The sequence below is a fragment of the Halichoerus grypus genome, chromosome 9 (assembly GCF_964656455.1).
Source record: "Halichoerus grypus chromosome 9, mHalGry1.hap1.1, whole genome shotgun sequence".
Classification (NCBI taxonomy): domain Eukaryota; kingdom Metazoa; phylum Chordata; class Mammalia; order Carnivora; family Phocidae; genus Halichoerus; species Halichoerus grypus.
In genome coordinates this window covers 96,368,900-96,386,391 of record NC_135720.1, presented here as the reverse complement: position 1 = coordinate 96,386,391, position 17,492 = coordinate 96,368,900, and the positions used below count along the sequence as shown (strand labels likewise).

The 17,492-nt window shown below is 42.1% G+C and overlaps 1 protein-coding gene across 1 annotated transcript in view; it reads right to left on the bottom strand.

The window, feature by feature from the left end:
* KLHL31 (kelch like family member 31) overlaps positions 1 to 17,492 on the bottom strand; it is a 126,689-nt gene that overhangs the window by 14,502 nt on the left and 94,695 nt on the right. Inside the window, exon 3 of the mRNA XM_078055228.1 lies at positions 4,794 to 4,859. Coding sequence (XP_077911354.1) covers positions 4,794 to 4,859 — 66 coding nt within the window. The remainder of the gene's footprint in view (positions 1 to 4,793; positions 4,860 to 17,492) is intronic.

Here is a 17,492-nt window from a genome sequence, read left to right as displayed (position 1 = left end):
AGCTCAAGTGTTGCAAGTATTCTCTTAACATGCTGTGGGACCCTAATCATCTCTGCATAAAGAGTTTGTCTCCCCAGTAAATTGTGTATGGCAGTAGTTCAGTTTTTGGGGAGTCAAAAGTTATATGCAGATTTTTGATTATGTAGGAGGTTGGTGCCCCGAACCCCCGTGTTGTTCAAGGGTTAGCTGTTTGTTATGGATATATCATTTTATTCTTTAAATGCTATTTTAAATAATATCAATTAATTCAATTAATTTGATTTTAATATTATTAATTAATTTTTTTGAAGATTGTATTTTACAGTAATTTTTACGCTCAATGTGGGGCTTGAACCCACAACCCTGAGATCAAGAGTCACATGCTCTACCTACTAAGCCAGCCAGGTGCTCCTACTAACACTTTAAATAATATTTTAATATATACATTTTTAAAATAAGAGAGGGATTTTAGAGCCCTCAAAATCAGTTTGTAGAGGTAACTGGCTTCTTTGGCTCTAGGGGAGGAGGAGGGAGAGAAACAGGAGACCATTTAAGAGACCACTGAAATCAGAGCCTACATTCCACTTCCTAGTGGCCATATTTTCCCAGAGATGCTCGCAAATTCAATCTTTCTTTACTAGAGCTGTCACTACATCCTTTTCCTAGGTGTGCACCTTGGAGGTGAGACTGTATATCCACCTGCCCAGGTGTTCTTAGTCTGTGCCCTGTTCCTCCAATCAGGACACCACAGACCCCTCAGAGAAGCCTGAGGATCAGTCACCCCTCTGAGGCTGGACAAATCTAGGGTATAACCTAGACATTAAGTAATAAATTTTGAAAGCATCCCATTCTTATTGATTCAATTATATATTAATTCAGAGTTGGATGAGGGTTTTAGTTATTATTTTTTTAAAGCTTTTTTCTTGGGCGCCTGGGTGGCTCAGTTGGTTAAGCGACTGCCTTCGGCTCAGGTCATGATCCTGGAGTCCTGGGATCGAGTCCCACATCAGGCTCCCTGCTCAGCAGGGAGTCTGCTTCTCCCTCTGCCCTCTTCCCTCTCGTGCTCTCTGTCTCTCATTCTCTCTCTCTCAAATAAATAAATAAAATCTTTAAAAAAAAAAAAAAAAAAAAAAAAAGCTTTTTTCTTTTTCTTTTTTTAAACTGAGTGAGTGCCTTGTGGCCAGCTGCTCAGGGATTCTCCAGGCTTGGTAGCAGGGCAATCGCCATGGATACCATTCCCTGGGCAGGGCTTTGACTGGGGTCATGGTCTGCGTGGTGAGGAGCACACAGCCTTGCTGAGGTGCCCATGGCCGGAAGAGTTTCAAGACTGTTTCTCTGTTTTTCTTAAAGCACAACAGGCTTGATTCTCCCTCCCCATCCAGCTCCAGTGAGCTGCAGGGCGGGGGAGCCCTCCCACCGGGGGATCAAAGAAAGGAAGAACTATACACACTCCCTGAGACAGCTACAACTTGCACTTTTCACACAGCTCCTACCATAGTAAGACTCGCTGGAGAGAGGACCAGCTATGGCCGAGGAGGTGGTGTAATGGGATGAGCAGCTATTTGGAGGCACTGCAAATCCTTTCCCATCCCTTTCCTTTTTGGGTGAAAGAAAAGACTTTGCACAGGGTGCAGAGGGTTATAGCAGGCTCCCTATGCTTCCAAACTATCCCTTCATTCTGTGCAGAAAACCCAGAGAATTCTCTTTCTCTGACCACAGACACCACAGCCTCCTTCCCTCTCTGCTCCATCCAGGATTACCCAGAGCAGCCTCTTGGGTTCCTGGAAGAGCTGCCCATTAGCAACTAGATAGAAGGGTCACAGAGATGCACCTCCACACTCTCCTCCCATTGTCTACCACAGATCTTGGCTCTCGTGTCATTTCTATTACAATAGTGTCATCATACATTCGGCATCCAATAAACAGCTGGGCAGTCATGTGAGCCATCGCATTTTTCATCGTCTTTTGTATTTGCCAAATTTAAGTACATTAATAATTATTCCTAAATATAAATCACCGAGCATGAATCTATATTATGTATTAATTGTAAACTGTTACCTCCATTTCTAATTAAAATAATAATTATATTAATTTATTAATTGAGATTATATTATATTATATTATAAAAATTATATTAATTTATTAATTAATTATTACTGTGTGTGCTGAGCCCTGGGTTAAGTACTTTACATGACTTTATTTATTTATTTTTTTTAATTTAAGCATCACTGAAATCTGAAAAGATGGTTATATTATGTTCATTTTACAAATGAAGAGATTAAGATTCAGAGAGAGTTTAAAAACATATCCAAGGTCACACAAGCGTGCAATGCATAGTGGAGCAAAGACTCAAACCCAGATTGAGTCCTGATCCCCATAATCACCTCCCTTAAAGCCAGGGTAGGTTAAAATCTGTGGCAGGTTAAAAAGTTAGCTCTTTCCAGCATGAGAAGACAGAGACTGAGTGACACAGACCTGAGGTTGTCAAATAAAAATTTGGATATAGATAACATGAAATGGTTCTTTGTAACTCCAAACACTGAAATAAAAGAATTGCCTTTTCGAATGTAAAACAAATCTGAGGATGAACAGAACCTGTGGATTTCTTAATCCTGTTATGGGTAGTAAAGATAGAAAACTTTTGGATAAGCCAAAAATAGAAATAGGTTCAAGGAGATCCTGCATGAATTTGTTGATCAGAGCACAAGCACTTCCTTTTAAGTGTTGGGTTGAATATGAAATTATCAATTTTTGTTTAAAAACAAATATTAATTCCATATGGTTCAACTTAGCTAGAGGCTTATGTCTGGCTTTTATCTATAAAGTATACAGAAACTATGCACAAAGTTAACTGTAATTCCATTCACCAAGACTGGATACAGGACACAAGGATCCAGTGCTAAAATTTTTGGTTTGGGTTTTGTTGAAATTTCAGGAAAATAGCTCTTTCTCTTCCTAGTCTTTTGTATGTTTATGTGTTGGGGGGGGTGGTTGGAAATGCAATTTTTCAGATGCATGTCTCTTTGGTTGTCACAGAACTGGAAATTGGGTTTTAGTGTTCTTTTTGCTTTAACCATCTAATAGACCTATGGCAAAACATCAATGAATTGGAAATTCAGTTTAAACATCTGTCAGATGAGGATATGTGTACCTTTCAGTTCTAAAACTTGACACAGTGTTAAGAATAAACAGCTGGCTTTTGTTGCCAGAATTGTCAAAGTCTGGTCCTGAATCTTTTCTCCCCTCAATATGGTTTTTCAGAATCCTAGGATCAACTCTATCAGATACAGATACACCAACTGGGACAGGATTCTTCACCTGGGAGGCATGCAGCGGGGTCTGGGTTGCCAGAGTTAGCCAATAAAAATACAAGATGTCCAGTTAAATTGGAATTTCAGATCAACCATGAGTCATATTTTAGAATAAGTATATCTCCTGCAGTATTTTGGGACATACTTATACAAAAAATTGGTTTGTGGTTTATCTGAAATTCAAATGTAGTCTGGGTGTTCCGTATTTTATCTAGCTACCCTGCTTGGGTTTTAAGTGAGTCCATGAATTCCATGGAAATTTCTAGAATATTATGAAACATGTTATGCATGTGTGTTTATGTGTCTTCTTCTGTGGAGTGGGCCTAGAGTTTACACGAGGTTCTGAAAAAGACCCTTGACCCAAAATAGACCCAGAACCACTGGGCTGAAGACGGTGCAGACAAGAAATGGTGACGTAATTCTACTCTTTTTGAGGATCAGGCAAGTCCCTGTGAAAGAATTACCCTAGAGGGAAGCTCCTCTTGGCCTGACACAGCTCTCAGATGAAAATCTCCTACAACTGATTATAGAAAAGAATTGCCACTTTATATTTAAGGACATTCTCTTTTCTGCCGCCTTCTCCCCTTGCCTCCTGGGAGAGCCTCTCCACAGGGCAAGCTGAAAAGCCATGTGTGCTCAAGTGTCACTATCATTCTCAGGGCAGAATGAGCTGGGATCCCAGAATATGTCCTTGCCAAAGGGGCAAATCAGCTGCGCCTTCCCCCTGTCCTGTCACATTCCAGTCGCTGCATCTGTCCCAGCTCATCAGCACTGACTCCGGGAATAGAAACACTCCAGCTTCTGCTGCTTGCCATTTTAAGTTAAGTCCAACTTAAGGGGGGTTTCCCACTTCACCGTTTCACTTCTAACGTAAAACAGAGGTCAGGATAGCCATGGGTGCACATCGAGAACAAAAACTCATTTTGTGGTTAAGTAAAACGTGTTCTTTTTATAGGGGGAGTTTCTATTTTGCCAATAGGAACATTTCTGGGAATTCGAGGCGTTCTCTGATTTTTGTGCTACCAGTTGAGTTGAAACTGATTGTATTTCATCTAAACATTATCACGTACTAAATGTTTACATGGTTCCTATAAAAATGAAGATGGAATTCCAAACTTTGTGAACAAAACCTGCGAATTTTACTTTGTCCCTCCTTTCTCTATAAAATGAAGGAAGAAAAACATGCATTAGGCTTTAGAGATGGAAACTTATTAATGGACATGACAAGTTAATTTTACTTTCTAAAGGCATCCCTCTCATGAATTTCTATTACTACGACATTCTCCTGATCTCTGGCGTTCCTTACATTTCGAGAGAATGTGTGCTGGCTCCCAATTTCAGATCCAGAACATGAGCAACGTGGCCTGGCTGTAGACTGCCTGTCAGCGACATAGCTCCACCACCACGAGCTTGCGGACACCTCCACCCTCTCCCACCCACACACCCATACGCACCCTCAATTCTAGAAGACAGGGATTGGAGATTGTGGCCCCAGCTCCTTACCTTCCTGTGTGGCGTCTGGACGTGTGATGATGAGTTTTCAGCAGCAGGCTCCTCTTGGGAAGCAATCTGTGGAGAGAGAGGGAGAGGGAGAAGGAAAATGTGGTGGGGAGCCACCAGCAGCCACCTGATGAGTCCCAGCAGCAGCAATTTCTGGAGCGACCCTGGGCGGTCCCAACTGGATGAGGCAGCAGAGCCCACGCTCCTCCAGCCGGCCTGCCACAGAGTGGGCGCTGCAGTCCCCTCTCCCTCTTTGGCCTTCAACTCCAGGCCTCCTGGGGCAGAGGCGGGGCTCTGGTTGGTGGAGTGGGGTTGGGTTTCTTGGCCTGCTCAGTTGTTTAAAAAAAAAAAAAAAAAGTCAAGAGTCAGTCACCCTGGGTGGGAGGAAAAGAAAATTAATTAGGTGGGAATTGAATTGTTGGAAGCAGGGATTTCAGGGTACATACTTGGTAAGAAGAAGGGAAGTTTGTGAATAAAAAATGAGTTTCTAGAAAGGTAAATCGCCTGGTCACCTCAGGTCCTCTGAAAAGATCGAGTTTATAAATAGGCTGTTCTTTAGAAGAGGAGCACGTGTTTAGGAGGACAAGGTGCTTTCTTTGATATCTCACATGCGGCATCAACATGATTAGGGTCATGGTATAGTCTCACAGACTCAGGTTTGCGACCAGTCCTTGACTCTCCAGTGATCCACAGAGAGATCTGAGGCTAACACACACTCTAGCACACACGCAGGTGTAGAAATATCTACTTTGGCAACACTCCATTTGAAAACAAACAAAAAAATCAAAGGATTACAACTGGCCACAAGTTTTTAATAGATGCCAAGGGTGTGAAATGGCTGCTAAGAGTTAAAAGTGATATTAGACTGCAATAATGGAAAAATAGATCATGGGAAATTAATGTTGTAATTATTCTTCATTAGTCGGATGATGTGTTAGGCATCGCTTTGCCCATTGGCACACTGGGAAGTTGTTCCGCATCCTGAAGGAGGTGGTTGGCATGAAGAGAACTTCAGAAGCTGTGAATATTGGGACTATCTGAAGAAAATACCAAGAGAGGACTTAGGATGGATGAAACTCCTGTGGCAAGTATATTGGGGGTTGTTGTGCAACAAGGGGATTCAGTGAACATTCTTATAGCCTATCATGGCCGAAATTGGGCCCGATGGGTGGAAATTCCAGGGAAATATTAAAAATAAGGAAAGAAAACTCTGATAGCAACTGGCTTCTAATGATGAAAATGGGTCCTAATGATGAAAAAGGAGCCAGTTCCTTATGAGTGGAAGAGGGGAGATAAAAGAAGCCACACGACTGGGTGATGTAGGGACTCTCGTTCTGGCTGGGCACTTGCATTGGCTCATCCCTGATATCTTTCCAACTCTAAGACTCTATGATTCCATATGTATTGGCTTCTAGTCCTCCCACACCTCTCAGCTCGCTGGTTAGCACCTTAGTTACTACTTAGGCTTAAATTCCATTCAGCTTTTTAGCAGGGAAAACTATTTTGATTTTTTTAAAAAAATTCTTTGTTTTCACCCATAGATCTCCAGCTTCAAATGTGTCAGAAGTTAAAGAAGTTCTTTATTGTATGGTTTACACAAAGCTAACAGAGGACCACTCCCAAGTGATCCTTCATGTTTCTGCCTCCTTGATTCCAGTCAAGGACCAAGGCATTCAACTCTCTTCTTAGTAGTATGATAAAAATCAGCTTTAGATCAGTATTTATGATAATGATTATATGATTATGGAAAGGCCCTTCAAGAAGTAAACAGAAATTACCTGGGAACCTTGTTAAAAATCAATTTTGATAAGGTAGGTCTGGGGTGGGGCCTGAGATTCTGTTTTTCTAACAAGCTCAGCGGTAGTGCTGATATTGCTGGTCTACAGACCACACTTGGAGTAGCAAGGATTTAGAATGCTTTGGCTACCTAACACCTGAAGGGAAAGGATTTCTTAAAAAGGCAATAAAAGCCATTCTATCAGAACACATTCAATGTTCTAATACCAAATCTACAAATCCACCAGGAAGAAGTCTAAAACCTTTATTTCTTTGCCTTGTTAAAATGGAACAGCCCTCCTTCTAAACCCAGCCCCTGCACTGGTACTCTGGGTTACTGATATAACCACCTGTTCAGGAACCTTGCTGTATCAGTTCATCTTACTCTCCTCTAAGCCCCCCCAACCCTGTCTCTGCTAGCCGATTTCTACCTCTGTTTAATGGCACGCAAACTCTTCTATTTAAAACAAATGCAACAAAACAAAGCTTTTAATTTAGTCCATCTTCTCCTCCAGATGAGGCCATATTTCTCTCCACTTCTTCAAAGGCAAACTTTTCAGATGTATTGTGCATATTTATATCTGTAGCCTCTATCATGTTGCTTCCCATTTTCTCCTCAAATCAATCCAACTAAGCTCCCCTGTTTGCCCTTTGACGGAAGTGCTTGTGCCAAAGTCATAAATAACCCTGAGTCACCTCGTTTTTTTGGACATTTGCCTGTGCCTGCCCTTTCTGAATTACTTCACACAGTTGACCAATCACTTTGACTACAAATTCTCTTTTCCTATTGGTTTTCACTTTTCTCCAGTTGCTCTGGTCATTTCTTCTCATTCTCCTTTTCTAGAAAAAGATCTTTTATGCAACTCTTGCAGGTTAAAGGACTTGAGAGCCGTCCTAGACTCTCTTCACTTCTCAAAGCTGCATTTGGCAGATGAGCTCATACATCCTAGATATTCTACAGGGTCCTTAAAATTCATTAGTGCCAAGACTCAAGTCATCTTTTCCCTCAAAGTATGCTCTTTCTACAATATTCCCTTTGGTAGTATATAAGCCATTACTCATCTAGTTCCTTAAAGGGTGGACTTGGTATCATCATTTGCCTCATCCTCTCCACCCTGCACCTCTGTCTCCTCATCTCATTATTCACCATGTCCTGTTATTATATATCTGTAATATTTTACCTCCTGCTACCATTCTGGTCCCAGCTATTACTACCTCTCACCTGGACCATTGTGAAATCCCCCGAAATGGCCTTCCTATGTCCACTCTTGCTTCTCTCCAATCCATCTTTCACGCAATGTAGCCAGAGTGATATTTTCAAATTTCATCATGTAACTTCCCTGCAGAAAGTTCAATAGCTTTCCATTTCCTCAGGATAGAGTCCCAAATCCTTTTCTGGCTTACAGAGTCTTTCAGCCACCTGATCCCTGATTTCCTCTATGGTATCTTCATACTCTAGCAAAACCAGCCCTCTTCAAGTGCCTCAAATATACCACATCTCTCTCCTGCCTTAAGGTCATCGTACTTGCTCCCAGGATGCTGTCTATTTCCCCTTCCCCTTCACAGTTCAACAACCCCTCATTGGACTATAAGTGCCATAAACGACAAAAGCTAGCACATACTTATTCTGTACCAGGTACCTGTGGTAGGTAGCGTCTAAGATGACCCTTAAATGATCTCTGTCCCCTGGGATTCATAGCATTAAATAATCTCTTAACTTTCAGCAACTTAATTCTAAACAATAGAATACCTTAACATCGAGGGGATATGATTTCTATGACTAGATTACAAAAGATTCTGACTTCCACCTTAAGGGCAGACTTTCTCCCTTGCTGGCTTTAATGAAGCCCAGTGTCATACCTGAAATACTCAGGCAAGGAACAGCCATCTAGGAAATGAGGCTCTTAGTCCAACATTCCCCAAAGATGTGGGATCCTGCCAACCATCCCTGCATGAACCTGCAAAGTGGATCCTTCCTCAGTTGAGCCTTCAGATGAGACATCAACCCTTGTGAACATCCTGGATAAGCACAGACAGGTGGGTAACACAGTGTTCCACCCCTGGTCAAAGCCATTGGCATGGAGATCAAATGTTGTATGTTGGCCAAAGCTCAAGAGAGTGCTTCAGTTAAAATTGACGAGGGTGAAACTACTAAGGACTAGCTTTGCCCCCCTGTCACCCTTCTTTCTGGCACCAGGGATCCCCAATATGCACTAATGTTGTATTTTGAACATGTCAAAATCTGTCAGTTTGAATGTGTCATACATGGTGTTTGTGGCCTTGGCTGACATGAAGCTATTCTGTGAGGTTTGCTTCTCAACTAATCAAACTGTGCAGTACTTTGTGAAGTACTTTGATTTCATGAATGAGAGACTCTAGTTAAGCTCTGCTTGGATCTCTGACCTACTGAAACTGTGAGATAATAAATGTATATTGTTTTAAGCTGCTAATTTAGGCAACAATAGGTAACTGATACAGTACACTTCATGTGCTTTTCCTTACAAACTAACATAGTCCTCACAATATTTTTATCAGATAGGATTCATGTTTTGTAGATAAGATGCATAAATCAATAGAACAGAATATAAAGCCCAGAAAGAAACCCACGATTATACGCTCAATTACTCTTCAACAAAGGAGGCAAGAATATACTATGGGAAAAAGGCAGTCTCTTCAACAAATGGTGTTGGGAAAATGGGACAGCCACATGGCAAAACGATGGAACTGGACCACTTTCTTACAGCATAAAAATAAACTCACAATGGATTAAAGATCTAAATGTGAGACCTAAAACCATAAAAATCTTAGTAGGGAACACAGGCAGCAATTTATCTGACATCGACTATGTCGACTTCCAGGTATGTCTCCTGAGGCAAGGAAGATAAAAGCAAAAATAAACTATTGGGACTACATCAAAATAAAAAGCTTCTGCACAGCACAGGAAACATACAACAAAACTAAAAGGCACTGAATGGGAGAAGATATTTGCAAATGATATATCCAATAAAGGGTTAGTATCCAAAATATATAAAGAACTGATATAGCTCAACACCCAAAAAACAAATAATCCCATTAAAAATGGGCAGAAGATATGAACAGGCATTTCTTCAAGGAAGACACATGAAAAGACGCTCAACATCACCCATCATCAGGGAAATGCAAATCAAAACCACACTGAGATATCACCTCATCCCTGTCAGAGTGGCTAAAATAAAAAACACAAGAAACAACAGGTGTTGGCAAAGATGTGGAGAAAAAGGAACCCTCGTGCACTGTTGGTGGGAATGCAAACTGGTGCAGCCACTGTGGAATCAGTATGGAGGCTCCTCAAAAAATTAAAAATAGAATAATCGTATGATCCAGCAATGTCACTATTGAGTATTTACCTAAATAATACAAAAACACTAATTCAAAGGGATATATGTACCCCTATGTTTATTGCAGCATTATCTATAATAACCAAATTATGGAAGCAGCTCAAGTTTGCATTGATAGATAAATGGATAAAGAAGAGGCGGCATAGGTGTGTATATATATACAATTATACACACACACACACACACACACACAGTGGAATATTATTCAGCCATAAAAAGAATGAAATCCTTCCCCTTGCAAACAACATGGATTGATCTAGAGAGTATAATGCTAAGTGAAGGGGCGCCTCGGTGGCTCAGTCGTTAAACGTCTGCCTTTGGCTCAGGTCATGATCCCAGGGTCCTGGGATCGAGCCCCGTATCAAGCTCCCCGCTCCACGGGAAGCCTGCTTCTCCCTCTCCCACTCCCCCGCTTGTGTTCCCTCTCTCGCTGTCTCTCTCTCTCTGTCAAAATAAATAAATAAAATCTTAAAAAAAAATAATGCTAAGTGAAATAAACCAGTCAAGAGAACGAAAAATACCAAACGATTTCATTCATGTGTGGAATTTAAGAAATAAAAAAAAATGAAAGGGGAAAAAAAAGAGACAAACCAAAAAAACCCCAAAAAACCAAACCCAACAAAAAAACAAAAACCCAATCTCTTAACTATGGAGTACAAACAGATGATTATCAGTTGGGTGGGGGAATGGGTGAAATAGGTGAAGGGGATTAAGAATACACTTACCATGATGAGACTAAGTAATATATGGAATTGCTGAATCACTATACTGTACACCTGAAGCTAATACACTGTATGTTAACTATACTGGAATTAAAATGAAATTTTAAAAAATTATAAGTGTATTTCAGAGTGCAAATCAGTTAATATGAGCATTATATAAGTCACTAATGTAACTTCAAATTTTCTAGGAGCTGCATTAGAAAATGGAAAAAGGGAACAGGTGAAATGCATTTTAATAATATATTTTACTGAACTCAATATATCTATAATATAGTTTCAACAGACAATTGATATAAAATGATGACGTATTTTATATTCTAAGTAAGTACTAAGTCTTTAAAATCTGGTTTGTCTTTTATACTTTTGCTACATTTCAAGTGCTGAAATTTGGATTTGCCCTATTTCAAGTGCCCAGTAGTTAGTATTAGACACTGAGTATACGGACAATGCAGGTGTATGGTTAGTGCAGGTATAAAGAAAACTTGGAAGGAAGACACGGCCTCTGGGAGTCAACAGAGTATCTCTTGTTCTTATAATTACTCCTTCTGTTACAATCCCAGGACTTACTAGAAACTATTCAAAATAAAAACTGAACTTTAGGGACAAAAATTGTCTACAAATTTTTCTTTAAATGGAACCTGAAAAAATAAATCATGATGTATCATCTTAAACAGCAGCCTGAGAAGGGTTTGAGCACCTGCCTTGATGCTTCTAAAATTTAGGTTGCCTGAAATATGCAGTTTCATTTCGGGCAGAAGACAGGAACGTTTCAGAGAACAAAGCTGACAGTTTCTGTGTTCTAGAAGGCAAGGATGGAGAACGTGGCCCTTCCTTTGGCAAAGGCTATTGTAAGTCTTTGGTTGGCCAGAGAAAGGCCAGGAGACAAATAGGCAATGGAAAGTGCCACGGACACTTCTTACTTCCGGCTGCTGGACATCTGAACCCCTTTCGGATGGTTGTGTATTTACCTTCCCACTGTATGAGGTTGGGTGGGCAGCAGTCTGTCTCCACCGTAGAAGCGAAAAAGCCGGATGCGTTTGTCTGGCTTCTTGTGGGCTACGGCAGGGATGGGCATACGTCATGGGTTTGACTGATCAGCTGCCTGCACCCCGCATTAGAAATTGGGAGCTAGCGATGCACAGAAGCAGGGCAGAGAGGAAGCTGTTCCGGCCTTCTGGCCCGGGGGTGGCCCCGGTGAGCAGCATCGGCAACATCCGTTAGCAGCAGCAGCACGGGCCGCGGGGCGGGGGGCGGCCTCTGCATCCGTACCCGAGGTCTGGGGGCTGCCGGCGATGGCTTCTACTGTTCTGTGGGGGCAGCCGTGGTGTCCGGGGCTCTTCGCTCTGGCTCCGGCTGCGGAGTCTTTATCTGTTCGCGTCCTTTTTCTGACGGTGCAGCAGTGAGTCTGTGAGCTGACGGGAGCCTTGCCGTAGATTTCTTTCCTCGGTTACTCCGGGGACAGGCTCAGGAGCTCAGCTCCTCTGTCTAATGAAACGAGGGGACCCGAGGGACAGAGATGGAGAGAGGGCGGCCTGGAAAACGGGGAAGCACGGAGATGGTGGGAGTCTTGAGGGAGAAGGGCGGAGTTACAAGATGGGAGCCGTCGTCTGGGCGGGGGGAGCCAGGGAGGATGGAGCCACTTCTGATGGCAGGGTGGCCTAGGGACCTGTACCAACAAAGGTGCCTAACGATCCACGTTCAGCAGTTCGCATTTCTGCCCCGTAGATGCTCTCTATGGCACAAAAGTTTCAGTAAAGGCTGCTATATATAATTATTCTGGGTGGGTGTTTTCAGTGAAAATCAATGAGAAGTCACCCAGGTTGGTGCAGAACAAATATGACAGGAGAGCTATGGAGATGAACTGTGAGGGACAGCTCAACAGAGCAGTAACTTGGAGTCAGAGGCTTGGAGATGTCAGCTGACATCAGGGTCACACCCGTATTAATCTATTTGTCTTTATAAGAAGGACTGGCTCAGGGATTGGTCACAGGGGACAACCAATAGTTTCTCATCTTTATTACGGGAGTAGTCATTTTTGAAAGAGGAGCTGTTAGTGACTCTCTAAAACAAATGGAAGGGCCAGAGCTAGGAGAGTCCATATGCCAAGAATTTTCAGATAGTGGACATAAAGCATTGTCTTTTCAAGGTGACACGAAGGGGTCTAGTTCACTGTTTTAAATACATAGGTTTTAAGCAGGCAACAGTGACTAGGTAAGACCAGCACAGAGGTGTTCAAAGGTCCCATTAAAGTCTTACTTTTAAAAATAAACACGAGGTCAGTCAATGAAGTAAAAACTTTCATGGAAACTGCAGCTAATTCGTGAATCTATTTCAACAGCACCTACGGATGCCAATCGTGCATGGACTGTGCTTAGTATAGTTAAGAGGTTCTTGACGTAAGAGGACACTCACAAGCCACATGCTCTGTTATATTTTAAAGGTGGCAGGTACTGTTTTGGTATAAAGACACACTTGTAAAGGAGAAAACATATGCATTGCAAGCACTTCTAAAAGTCTGACAGTTTTCAAAACACACAGCCCGCTTCTCCAGTGATTGTAAGCGTACAGTCACTGAGGGTTGCTTTTAGATAACGAATAATAAAAACAATCTACATATGAAAGCTGAGGACTGACACTCATTTGGTGTGGCACTATTACAGAGTCAACCCATCTAAAATGTAGAAGCCTCTTATTCAGGAACTTGCCTTCCTGGCCACAGTGTTCCTGTGGCCATGTTGAGTTAAAATGATATAACTTTCTTTATTAACAAGTGTTGAATGGCGTTTCCCTATCAATTACCTTCCTCTTGTAGACTCCTTCCCTGACCTGTCCACCTCCCATCTCCTACCCACCTCCAGGCTGTGTTAGGTGACTCCTTCCATGTCCCTGTGACGCCATGGATATAGCTCTCTCTCGTGGCACTCACTTACCACATTATAATAATGTGGTTTTCTCCTCCCTGACCTGGGACATCTTGGGGGACAAGGTCCTTGTGGTGTCTTTTTTTTTTTTTAATCTCCATACCCAGTATGATGCCTGGTACCTGGTCAGCACTCGAGAAAGTCTGTCACTCTAGGAATGACCCATTTGCTTGCATTAATGACCCACTAACTCTGGAATTAAACAAGATTTAAACAAGATTAGACAAGATGCCAAAGATTAGTTTCTCATTAGTTGCACTGTCAAATTACCTTCAAAAGGTAATTAAAAGATGGAAAGTGCCTTTCACTCTGTGCCCTAGGTGAGTGGTAACCCCACGCACTCCTTCTGCCCTGCTCTTCTTTTTCACCCACCCAGCTCTTCCATTAAAATGCTTCTTCTTTGCCTCACCATGATCAAAAGCTCTATCATTATGCAAGATTTAAAGAAGCTGAAAGGAGAGATATGATGTCGTTTTGGTCAAGTTTCATCAGTCATTTTCATTCCTGTCCCCACCCCCGTTTTAAAGAAGACCAGCAATCATAAAATCTTGAAACCATAGTGGCTTGTGTTTATGCAAGTTGGGATCGATTATACGTCGTCTTAAAACAGCTTTAAATTATAAAAGCTATTTCTGAACAGAAGAATTTATTAAAATTATCTTCTGAAAGCTTGATGGCGATGCAATGACTCCATGCTATGTGGAAAACAGCTGGAAAGAATAAGATGATCGAATCCAGACAGTATAGATTCCTTATTCTTTCCCCATAGGAGGTCCCTTCACATTCTCACTCAACGCATTTTCATTTTCTTGTCACATATTTCAATCAAGTCGGTTCCCAGGCAGTCAAGAAGGCATGCAAAATAAGAGGTGGCCAATTGATCGGAATGGAGGCCAACTGTTGAAAACATGGCACAGGAATTCCCAAATCCTCAGTTTTAGATCATTGAGGGTGGGGGCACTCATTTCTGAACATCACTGTGAGGACTTAAGACAATTGTCCTATGGACCAAATTTGGCCTGCCCAAGTGTTTTGTTTGGCCTTTACAGTGTTTTTATTTTTTTGTTTTATTGAGCTAATATTTTTGAATAGAGGGGTGTCCACAGAACAATATATTGTTCCATAGAAAAATTTCCATAGAAAGGCGGTTTCATGAGCAATCATACAATCTGGCAGTACCGGGCCAGTGCGTGTACATGGGGAGAGTAGCTGATGCTCTGCGGTGACCGCACCTGGGAGTGTCAGTTCCATTGCCCACATGTGGGTTGCCTGGCACCTATCCTGGCTGGTTTTCTCATTTCTACCTAGTCACTGTAGGCAATTCCGTTTGCCACGAAGAGCTTCATATCATGGTCCATTTTCTAATTGTCAAACTGTTTACGTTTTTACAGTGACAGGGAATTCTCCACTGCACCAAGAAGATCTGCTTGCCTCCCGCTCGCCTAGAATTAGTTACCTTTATTTGTGTAAAACCCAAAGTATGTTCTGTAGAACATTCATTCCAAGGGATGTTAAAATTGGTGTTACAGGGTGCCTGGATGGCTCCGTCAGTTAAGTGTCTGCTGTTCGGCTTAGGTCATGATCTCAGGGTCCTGGGATAGAGCCGGGCCTCAAGGGCTCCCTGCTCAATGGGAAGTCTGCTTCTCCCTCTCCCTCTGCCCCTCCCCCCCACTCACGCTCATTCTCTCTCTCTCTCTCTCTCTCAAAGAATAAATAAAATCTTTAAAAAAATTGGTGTTACATAAAAGAAAAATTTCAGTAGTCAGGTAGTTATTCATTTATCAGCAAAGATAAATTACCACTTTTTTTTTTTTTAGTGAAGGACTTAGAGCCTTTAAAACACTATTGTGCATTATTGGTCTCTACCAGGCAGATAAACATGCAACCTTTCTTCATATATATTTGACCATTGAAACTATTTTCTTGGGACTACCCTTGGAAAATGCATATAGGGATTCTTAAGGATTTCTAAGTTTTATTATGTTGTCTTCTACTGTTTCTGAAAAGTCAGTCGGAAACAAGATACAGCAACTTGCTCCAGAACACAGACACTGTGGCTGTGATGAAACTGAGTTGGAATCCCAGAATCCTGCCATCAGTAGGCAGCAGGATGCATATGGAGTGTGCACACTGATCACTAAGTTTGGGGATAAATAGACTTAGTTAAATCCACAGTACTGGGAGAGGACAGTGTGACCACCTTGATAAAGGAACACCGATGTTAATGTAGAATCAATGATAGCAAAAAACATAATAACAATAAAAATGGGAGGTGGTAAGGAGATTAAGGAGGTAATTAATGGGGGCTTAGCCTTATTTTCGTAAAAAGTGAAAGCACTTCTTCCTTTGATGTTCACATTTTACATAAGACTGTAATATATGTAATATATGTTATAAGCATATTCATTACAAAAGCAAGCCATACAATGGTTATGGTCTCATTTTTACCTCCTGTCAAAATTAAGTCCTAGCGAAGGAGAAATTGAAGAGAACAAAACAAAATTTCCCACTATTATCATTAAATTATCATTATTAAAGACAGGCAGTCTTGTTAGTAAGTCTCCTTTTGTACTCAGAATTTAATGTTAGCTAAAATATGGAGATTCATGTTTTGGGGCCATCTCAAAAGAATAATAGCATTGTCATCACCACTATTAGGTTAAGAGTGCAGTAGAAGAAAGGCAGAGAAAATTGGAAGCTCAAAAATTATTCATTCGTTCTTTCAACAACAAACTGTTGCATCATGTCTTAGCCTGGATTTCCCTGAAAGCAGAGCCTGAGACAAGAGGTGTATTTAGGAAGTAATCCCAGGGAGGAGTGAGAGGCCAGGAGACTGAAAAAGGACAGAGGGGAAGACAGCAGCACAAGGATGCATTAAAAAGTTGGCTAGCACTGTGAGCTGCTAGGCCCCAACCCCCTGGACCTCTTGAGAAGCTTTCTGAAGTGGATCTCGTAACTGTCCCCACGGACCAAGAGTGGCCCCACAGTCATTAATGCCCTGGCCTCTGGCTTGTGTTTTCTTGTGAGTCAAGTGGGTTCTCCCAGGATTCCACATCTTGGGCCAGAGAAACACCAGGGCAGGAAGGGAGAGCTATGCGGTGTGGGCCCAGTGAGGTCCGACAGATTATACCTGCACCACGTAGGTGAATGCTTGCACAGAACTGGGGGCTGGGGTAGTGGCTGGAGTGGGAGGTGTGCTAGGTGGTGCTCCATACACACAGGCACTGAACTAGGCATTGGACTGGAGCCACAACAGTAAGCAAAAGAAGGCCTGGGCCCTCCCTCCGGGAGCATACAGACATAGATAGGCGATAGCAAATAGGAGCCCCGGGGCAGCTGCAGAACTGTTATGCTGGATACTCATGACTCTGGATGATTATGAACGAGCCGTCCAACCACTTGAGAATAGCTGCTGGACACTGTACAAGGCAGACGGCTGAATACATTGAAGAGCAAGAGATATAGGTCCCACCTCATGAATATGGTGAGGAAGGTCATCACAAAAAATAATATTCCCACCAGGGGCACCTGGGTGGCTCAGTCGGTTAAGCGTCTCAGGTCATGACCTCAGGGTCCTGGGATCCAGCCCTGAGTCAGTCTCCCTGCTCAGCGGGGAGCCTGCTTCTCCCTCTGCCTGCCACTCCATCTGCTCATGCTCTCTCCCTCTCTCTCTAATAAATAAATTAAATCTTTAAACATAATAATAATAATTCCCACCAAACAATGAACTACAACTGTAACAGCTGCTGTGAACGAGAGAAGTTCACCAGATTTCGAGAGGCATAACAGGGGTTCTGGTAAAGTCAGTTGAGTCAGGAAAGGTTGAATGCTTTCTTCATAGAAATGATATTTAATCAGAGACCTGAAGGATGATGCGCTATTAAATAAGCATTAATCAGCTATTAT